The following is a 10,133-nucleotide window of genomic DNA, read 5'->3' on the forward strand; positions in this document are numbered from 1 at the left end:
TGTGTTTGTGTGGTGTGTGTTGGGGTGGTGTGTGGTGTTGTGTGTGTGTTTGTGTGTCTGTTTGTGTGTGTGTTTGTGTGTTTGTGTGTATGTTGTGTGTGTGTTTTGTGTGTGTTTGTGTGTGTGTTTGTGTGTGAGGTGTGTGTTTGTGTGTGTGGTTTGTGGTGTGTGTGTGTGTGTTTGTGTGGTGTTTGTGTGTGTGTGTGTGTTTGTTGTGTGTGTTTGTGTGTGTGTTTGTGTGTGTGTTTGTGTGTGTGTGTGTGTGTGTGTGTGTTTGTGTGTGGTTTGTGTGTCTGTTTGTGTGTGTGTTTGTGTGTGAGTGTGTGTTTGTGTGTGTGTTTGTGTGTGGTGTTTGTTGTGTGTGAGGTGTGTGTGTTTGGTGTGGGTTTGTTGTGTGTTTGTGTGTTGTTTGTGTGTGTTTGTGTGTGTGTTTGTGTGTGAGTGTGTGTGTTTTGTGTGTGTGTTTGTGTGTGTGTTTGTGTGTCTGTTTGTGTATGTGTTGGTGTGTGTGTTTGTGTGTGTGTTTGTGTGTCTGTTTGTGTGTGTGTTTTGTGTGTGGTTTGTGTGTTGGTGGTTGGGTGTTGGTGTGTGTGTTTGTGTTGTGTGTTTTGTGGTGTGTTTGGTGTGTGTGTTTGTGTGTGTTGTGGTGTGTTGTGTGTGTGTTGTGTGTGGTGTGTTTGTGTGTGTGTTTGTGTGTGTGTTTGTGTGTGTGTTGTGTGTGTGTGTGTGTGTGTTTGTGTGTGTGTTTGTGTGTGTGTTTGTGTGTGTGTGTTTGTGTGTGTGTTTGTGTGTGTGTTTGTGTGTGTGTTTGTGTGTGTGTTTGTGTGTGTGTTTGTGTGTGTGTTTGTGTGTGTGTTGGTGGTGTTTGTGTGTGTGTCTTTGTGGTGTGTGTGTGTGTGGTGTGTTGTTTGTGTGTGTGTGTGTGTGTGTTTGTGGTGGTTTGTGTGTGTTTGTGTGTGTTTGTGTGTCTGTTTGTGTGTGTGTTTGTTGTGTTTGTGTGTGTGTTTGTGTGTGTGTTGTGTGTGTGTTTGTGGTTGTGTGTGTTGGTGTGTGAGTGTTGTGTGTGTGTTGTGTGTGTGTTGGTGTGTGGTGTGTTGTGTGTTGTGTTGTGGTTTGTGTGGTGTGTGTGTGTTTTGTGTGTGGTGTTTGTGTGTGTGTTTGTGTGTGTGTTTGTGTGTGGTGTTTGGTGTGTGTGTGTGTGTGTGTGTTGTGTGTTGTGTGTGTGTTTGTGTGTCTGTTTGTGTGTGTGTTTGTGTGTGAGTGTGTGTGTGTGGTTTGTGTGTGTTTGTGTGTGTGTGTTTGTGTGTGAGTGGTGTGTTTGTGGTGTTGTTTGTGTGTGTTTGTGTGTCTGTTTGTGTGTGTGTTTGTGTGTGTGTTTGTGTGTGAGGTGTGTGTTTGTGTGTGTGTTTGTGTGTGTGTTTGTGTGTCTGTTTGGTGGTTGTTTGTGTGTGTGGTTGTGTGTGTGTTTGTGTGTGTGTTTGTGTGTGTTTTGTGTGTGTGTTTGTGTGTGTGTTTGTGTTGTGGTTGTGTGTGTGTTTGTGTGTGTGTTTGTGTGTGTGTGTTTGTGTTGTGTGTGTTTTGTGTGTGTGTTTGTGTTGTGTGTTGTGTTGTGTGTGTGTTTTGTGGTGTGTGTGTTTGGTGTTGTGTGGTGTGTTTTGTGTTGTGTGTGGTTGTGTGTGTGTTTGTGTCTGTTGTTTTGTGTGTTTGTGTGTGTGTTTGTGTGTGTGTGTTTGTGTGTGTGTCTTTGTGTGTGTGTGTGTGTGTTGTGTGTGTGTTTGTGTGTGTGTTTGTGTGTGTGTTTGTGTGTGTGTTTGTGTGTGTGTTTGTGTGTGTGTTTGTGTGTGTGTTTGTGTGTGTGTATTTGTGTGTGTATGTGTGTTTGTGTGTGTTTGGTGTGTGTTTGTGTGTGGTTGTGTGTGTGTGTTTGTGTGTGGTTTGGTGTGTGTTTGTGTGTGTTTGTGTGTGTGTTTGTGGTGGGTGTGTGTGTGTTTGTGTGTGTGTTGTGTGTGTGTTTGTGTGTGTGTGTTTGTGTGTGTGCGTGTGTGTTTGTGTGTGTTTGTGTTGTGTGTTGGTGTGTGTTTGTGTGTGTGTGTTTTTGTTTCCCTACCATTGCTTGGCAACTGGAGTTTACTTGTTTGAGTAAACTCTTCAAGTTGGTCCACCATCAAGGTCACAGTCCAAGACTGAAACAGGTAAAAGATTAAAGAAAGATTTATATATGTATATATATATATATATATATATATATATATATATATATATATATATATATGCACACACAAAAATACAAATATACTAATTCTTGCTGTTGCCTGACAAAATTTAGAGCAAAATTAAAACAATAAAAAAGGAGGAGGAGGAAACAAAAAAGCTTAATATTTGAAAGTGTAAAACTTAAATAAGTTATGAAACAAGATATAATTATAATTATAAGATATAATTTTAACCAAAATTAATGAATGCTTTGAGCTCAGTTTAGCAATTTATTGTATTCGTTATCTTCAAGCTCTTGACAGATATTTTTGTTATTTGTTCTTTTAATTTTTGATATATCTGACTGTGATCATGCTGGGGTACTTACCCCACAGGATCTTTTTAGTTGATGAAATTAAACCCATAATATCTATTCTTTTGTGCATGATATAAATTTTATCAGTCTTTTACTGCTCTGCTAATTTGTAAATCATAAGCAGGAGTGGCTGTGTGGTAAGTAGCTTGCTAACCAACCACATGGTTCTGGGTTCAGTCCCACTGCGTGGCATCTTGGGCAAATGTCTTCTGCTATAGCCCCGGGCCGACCAATACCTTGTGAGTGGATTTGGTAGACGGAAACTGAAAGAAGCCAGTCGTATATATGTATATATATATATATATATATATATCTGTGTGTGTGTCTGTGTTTGTCCCCCCCAACATTGCTTGACAACCGATGCTGGTGTGTTCACGTCCCCGTCACTTAGCGGTTCGGCAAAAGAGACCGATAGAATAAGTACTGGGCTTATAAAGAATAAGTTCCGGGGTCGATTTGCTCGACTAAAGGTGGTGCTCCAGCATGGCCGCAGTCAAATGACTGAAACAAGTAAAAACAAAAACAAACAAGTTAACAGTGTAGGGAGACACACCTGCTGACTAAGACACACATGTGCACAAACATGCATTCACATATGCTCACATATGTGTGTGTGTGTGTGTGTGTGTGTGCATCAAGAACAATCTGACCAGTGATGCATAACATCTAACAGTCTGGTCGATACGTTGATATTACTGATTAAATCTTTGTCCAAGATGAAGTTGCTTCTGTGTTCTGAGGTAATTCTACCTCTTCCTTATCTTCTCCACCCAGAGAATAAGATAGAATACTCTGAGAACTAAACCATCAGAGATCATCTTCATGGGTGTAAATCTATCACAAAGGCAGGAAGGGCTCTTTAATCTTCACTGGTAGTCCATAGAGATGGCGCCTCAGTAAAGACCCTGGTTGTTGTGACATGTTAACACCACAGTCCTCTCTAAGAGTGTAATGCTAAGTAAAAAGTATTGTCACAACTGCATTCATGAGACAGGATGCATAAGTGAAGCTCTCTCACACAGCCAAGTGTCACACCACACTTCAGGGTGGGTCTGCTCATTAGCCAAATACTACTGCAAAGACGACACAAAATAACTATAGAACTGTGGTGGGTTGCTGCTTAGTAGCGTTTCATCTGTGTTCAAATTCTGCCATGGTTGACTTTGCCTTTCATCTTCTCAGGATCAATAAAATAAGTACTGGTCAAACAACACCAGAGTCAGAATAATCGATTTTCCCCCTTCCCCGAACTTGCTGTTCTTGTGCCAAAATTTGAAACCATCATTATTATTATGATTAAGGTGGTAAGCTAGCAGAATCGTTAGCATGCCAGGTAAAATGCTAAGTAGTATTTTGTCTGTCGGCGAGCTGGCAGAATTGTTAGCACAACGGCGAAATGTTTAGCAGTATTTCGTCTGCCGCTACGTTCCGAGTTCAAATTCCGCCGAGGTCGACTTTGCCTTTCATCCTTTTGGGGTCGATTAAATAAGTACCAGTTACGCACTGGGGTCGATATAATCAACTTAATCTGGTTGTCCTCTCTGTGTTTAGCCCCTTGTGAGTAGTAAAGAAATAGGTATTTTGTGTCTTCACGTTCTGGGTTCAGATTCTGCTGAGCTTGACTTTGCCTTTCATCCCTTCAGGGTCAATTAAACAAGTACCAGTTATGCACTAGAGCCAATGTGATTGACTTAATCCCTTTCCCCAAATTTGAGGCCCTCATGCCTCCAGTAGAAAGGATTATTATTATTATTATTATTATTATTATGATTGTTATATCTGATTTATTTTCTTACAGGAAACACGACAGCTGTATCATCCCATAAGCCAACAGTGCCTGGACTGCGATACTGGAAGCCAAGAAGTCTTTATGAACCCATGTAATAAGAACTTGAAAACACAACAATGGCATTTTGAACATACAAATGCAACAGCACTCCAGATTGAATGGAAAGCAGCCTAAATAAAGAATAAAATAGAATATAAATCTATAACAAGTACAACAACAATACTAAAAACTGAAAAAAAAACTCATATAAAGAAAAAAACAAACCAAGAAGAAAATATAATGGTTGTAATAAAACAATAACAACAATGGCAATGATAACAACAACAAAAAAAGAAAATAACATAAATCAGTTTTAAAAAATCCAAAACAAACGAAATTTAATTTGAATTTTGATAATTTCAAATTACAGCTGATGTTGTGTTGTGTTCAGATTCCAGACATGAAAAAATCTTACTGTGCAATATATTGCATATATGCACATATGTGCATATGTGCATGTGTGTGTAAACTGGGGATGGGTGGGTGGGGTGGTTGGTGATTGGGCAGGTGAATGAATGCTTGTAATTTGTGTGTGCGTGTGTGTCTGTATTGTTTTTGTTATGTTTGGAATTTCAATAAATATATTGCACAGTAATAGGGTTCACTGTGGGTGGTCATGGGTGGAGTGGAGAAGATGAGGTTAATTTGCAACGACTGTGGTTTTTGAGATTTCTGGTTAAAGGTATAAATTCATTTCTTCTCAATTCCCTCAATGATCTTCAACTCAGTTTTTTTTTAATTTATATTTTATTGTTATTGTTTTCTTCCTTTTTTTTTTTATAATATTTCTCTTTTAATGTTTATGTTAAAGTTCCTGTCGAAAACATATTGGTTTGAAATGGGGTTTGGATGGAGCAGAATGGTACGTAGCTGTTTTAAAAGAAGAAAATGATTGAATATAACATTTATTATCATCATCATTGTCCTTTATTAATAATAATATAATAATATTATAATAATAATGATAATAATAATAATAAAGAAATCATTATCATTACTATTATTAATTTAAGCACAAGGTCAACAAATTTTAGGGGAGCATATATATTCATTGATACTATTGGCTCCAGTACTTGACTGCTACTCTTATTTTATTGAATTTGATGATAATAATAATAATAATAATAATTTTGTTTATAATCATTATTCTTGCTATGTTTTTTGCCTTTATGTAATAATATCAATATTATTATTATTATTGATAATGATAATACTTAATACTTTTATTAGTATATTATTGTTATTGCTAGGCGGCGAGCTGGCAGGAATGTTAGCCGTATTTCGTCTGCTGTTACGTTCTGAGTTCAAATTCCGCCGAGGTCCACTTTGCCTTTCATCCTTTCAGGGTCGATTAAATAAGTACCAGTTACGCACTGGGGTCGATATAATCAACTTAATCCGTTTGTCTGTCCTTGTTTGTTCCCTCCTTGTGGGTAGTAAAGAAATAAATTATTATTATTATTATTATTATTATTATTATTATTACTATTACTGCTACTACTATTATTAATATTATTATTTAAGTGGCGAGCTGGCAGAATTGTTAGCATGCCAGGCATAAGACAGGTGAGATACTGCTAAGCATTTCATCTGATGTGCTAACGATTCTACCAGCTTGCCACCTTAGTAGTAACAGTAGTAGTAGTAGTAATAATAATAATAATAATAATAATGATAATAATAATAATAATGATAATAATGATAATAATAATAATAGTAATAGTGATGATAATAATAATAATAATAATAATAATAGTAATAATGATGATAATAATAATAATAATAGTAATGATGATGATAATAATAATAATGATAATAATAATGATGATGATAATAATAATAATAATAATAATAATAATAATAGTAATAATGATGATAATAATAATAATAATAATAATAATAATAATAGTAATAACTTATAATAATAATAACAATAATAATGATAACTACATTAAAATTAATGTAACTGTTCAAAGGTAATAATAGAAAGAGAAAAAGCATGATGCAATGTTCAATAAAACATGGATTGACCTTGTTTATTTCAATGGTTCGTCTGTGTTTTTCAGGTTCAAAATTAGACAAGAATAATGGAAAATAAAAAAATACACCGAAATGCAGAAATTCTGAAAATTCAACTGGAATATCTTGCATTTCTTTCTTTCTAAAACAAAAATGATGTTGTGAAATTGTACAATTTGCTTTCTTTTTTTGTGTGTGTGAAGCGTTGGTAGATCACATTGGTTCTTGTACTTATCTGATACTTTATTTGATTGATTCCTGCCCCCTAACTCAACCCGGACAGATGAAAAACTATGTTGACCTCAGCCGGTCATTTGAACATGCTTCTAATTTTGATGCCAGGCCAGCAATTTCTGAGAGAATAAGATGAGTGAATGATATCAGTGTCAATTGCACTTTATTTTATCACTCCTTTCAGAATGTAAATGTCCATAACTATAAACTCCAAAACATTTTGTCCAATGTATCACCACAGTAATAATAATAATAATAATAATAATAATAATAATAATAATAATGAAAATAATAATCCATCCATCCATTCATTTTCTCTGCCCACTACTCCTGGGAGGGTCATGGAGGTAGAATCCTCAGGAACTCTCCCCATAGCTTCTTGTCAGAAACAGCCATCGTTAGTCTTTCTGGCTGGATCCCCAAGCATATCCATCCGTCTTGTTCTTTGTCTACCCCTAGGTAACTTGCCAGTCGGCTTGGCTTGAAGAATCCTCTCAATGCAGTGAAGGCAGGGGAAAGTCAATTACATCAAACCCTGTGCTCAACTGTTACTTATTATATTAGTCTTGGAAGGATGAATAGCAAAGTTGATCTTGGCCAAATTCAAACCCAGAGCCTAAAGATGGACAAAATGCTACTAAGTATTTTGCCAGGCATGCTAACGAACCTGCTAGTTTACCACCTTAATAATAACAGATTTCTTTCTAATTTTGGTACAGGACCAGGATGGAGAAAGTTGATTACATTAATCCATAGATAAAGTTATCCTTACACAGCTAAATATGCTCTCTTCCTCAAACTATAACTGCAAGAGAATTTAAACTAAGTAACTTTGTGAGCAAAATTTTGGTTGGTTTGTTAACACTTATAATGCTTGGAGTCTTGTATTAAACTCTCAACTGAAATATTTATTTACAAATCTGAGGACTATACCAACGCTGAGTTGAGTGTTTGTTGCCATGTCTTATAGAGTGAAGTATTGGAATGGAGAGAGAAATTTTATGCAAGTTCTTTGAAGTCTTCTCCAAAAGGCTCTCTATTGATTATCAAATGGCTTAACTTTGTAACATCTAAATCATCCATATCCAACCCAAATATTCTACGGGTTTTCTGTTAAAACTGGCTAGATCTGGCTTCTCCTACCTACTCTAAAAATAAGCAACCATGTAATTGAAATCTCGAAGCAACAAAATGATGATGATCATCATCATCGTTTAACGTCCGCTTTCCATGCTAGCATGGGTTGGACGACTTGACTGAGGTTTGGCGAACCAGACTCCAATCTGATCTGGCAGAGTTTCTGCAGCTGGATGCCCTTCCAAACACCAACCACTCCGAGAGTGTAGTGGGTGCTTTTACGTGCCACTGGCATGAGGGCCAGTTTGGTGGTACTGGCAATGGGCACGCCCAAATGGTGCTTTTTACATGCCACCTGCACAGGAGCCAGTCAAGCAGGAATTGGCGACGACCTCGCTCGAATATTTCATGTGCCACCAGCACAAGTGCTAGTAAGGCGATGCGGTAACGATCACACTTGAATGGTGTGCTTAACGTGAAATCGGCACGAAGGCCAGCTTGTTGCTCTGGCAACAATCTCACCCGTGTGGTACTCTTAGCGCTCCCCTAGCAACGGATGCCAGTCATCGAATTTGGTGGGTGCTAAAATTCATTTCAGAAATACTAAAAACATTATTTATTAAATATTAATATTATTCAAAACTTTTTAAGCTGTTAATTCATCTACACATTCCACCTCAAGGTCAGTTCCCTCCTAATAGCAGCAATCTTTCAGTTTGTCTGAAGAATGCCAATTCACTCAAAATTATTGAATCCAATTCTTTTTTTTTTAATTCTTATTTTAGAAAATGTTAGAAAAACTCATACAGAGTTTCACTGTTTTAGTTAATTTTTTATTATTCTTTACTGTTAAAAAGCTATTCTGCATTATGGCATGTTACACTCTCTAAAGAACTCGTCGTATTTATTTATAAACAACTTTGCATGCAATTATGCAGTCAACTGCAAAGGCGGTGAGCTGGCAGAAACGTTAGCATGCTGGGCGAAATGCGTAGCCGTATTTCGTCTGCCGCTACGTTCTGAGTTCAAATTCCGCCGAGGTCGACTTCGCCTTTGATCCTTTCGGGGTCGATAAATTAAGTACCAGTTATGCACTGGGGTCGATGTAATCGCCTCAATCCGTTCGTCTGTCCTTGTTTGTCCCCTCTGTGTTTAGCCCCTTGTGGGTAGTAAAGAAATATATGCAGTCGACTACAATTTGTGTGCAATTTACCATTAATCCATTCTGTTCTCTTGCAAATATTTTGGCCAGATCATCAGCGGTTCAGAATAAACTACCTCTCTTTTACCCTTCCACCAGTCTTAGAATCTCACAAAAGAAAAAAGAAAAAAAGGAGGTGGGTGGGAGCATAGAGGTTGCATTTTGTTCTTTGACTAAGTCATTAAAGAGGGTGAATGTAAACGTATTGCTCACATGTTCAGATGTGTGATCAATGAAAACTATATCAAAGAGGTGGGTGTTGAAGAAAAGAAGTTCAATGAATGCAAATATATCTATAGATCACACACATCTGTTGCTTGTGGCTTTATTTCACTTTCTAAAGAAAACGACTTTCTGTAACATCTTTCCTCATGTTGACTGTTAATAGTTGATACTGCTTTACCCCAATCAGTCTTGGTTTAACAAACTTATGATCATAAACGATCCAGCTGTGATCCTCCTGTCTTTTATACAGGTGTAGTGTATCTAAGACCACATTATCTAATGTGTCCTAGTTGTTGTTTAGTCACATATCATTCCTGATCCACTTTTATGAGAGAAAACCATTAACAATAGAAAACATTTACATGTTTCTGTCATTTAACTGTGGTCATGCTGGAGCACTGCCTACAAGAATTTTAGAATGTTATTTATTCTAATCGTCTTTTGCTGAACTGCTAAGTTACAAGGGTGTAAACACACCAACACCAGTTGTTAAATGGTATTTCGTCTGTCTTTGTGTTCTGAGTTCAAACTCCACCAAGGCCAACTTTGCCTTTCATCTTTTCAGGGTCGATAAATTAAGTTGCAGTCAAGTAGGGGTCTATATGTTCGATTGTCCCCCTCCCCACAAAAATCCAGGCTTTGTGCCTATAATAGAAAATGATTATTATTATTGCTATTATTGTTGTTGCTGATGTTGTTCGGGGCAGTGGTTTGGTGAAATCATTAAAGTATGGGAAAGAATGTCTTGCAGGATTTGTTCCGGGTCTACACATTCTGAGTTCAAATTCTGATTTTCTATCCTCTTGGGGTTAATATAAGTACTAGTCAAGCACTAGCATTCATTGACAGCATCAATCAACCCTTCCCCAAGATTTTGTTCCTTGTGCCTATAACATGAAGGATTATTATTAATTTTTCTTATCTCAATTTGGTTCCATTTCTTTTGCTGAGTATCTTTGCAATACCTAGAGCAAAGAAAC

The 10,133-nt window shown here is 37.0% G+C and overlaps 1 protein-coding gene across 1 annotated transcript in view; it reads left to right on the forward strand.

Moving 5' to 3' along the window:
* The window catches only part of LOC115222665 (putative polypeptide N-acetylgalactosaminyltransferase 10), a 40,313-nt gene extending 35,685 nt beyond the window's left edge, over positions 1–4,628 (forward strand). Inside the window, exon 7 of the mRNA XM_029792984.2 lies at positions 4,368–4,628. Coding sequence (XP_029648844.2) covers positions 4,368–4,532 — 165 coding nt within the window. The 3' untranslated portion in view covers positions 4,533–4,628. The remainder of the gene's footprint in view (positions 1–4,367) is intronic.
* The last annotated feature ends 5,505 nt before the right edge of the window (positions 4,629–10,133 follow it).

This window comes from Octopus sinensis, linkage group LG20 (assembly GCF_006345805.1).
Source record: "Octopus sinensis linkage group LG20, ASM634580v1, whole genome shotgun sequence".
Lineage (NCBI taxonomy): Eukaryota > Metazoa > Mollusca > Cephalopoda > Octopoda > Octopodidae > Octopus > Octopus sinensis.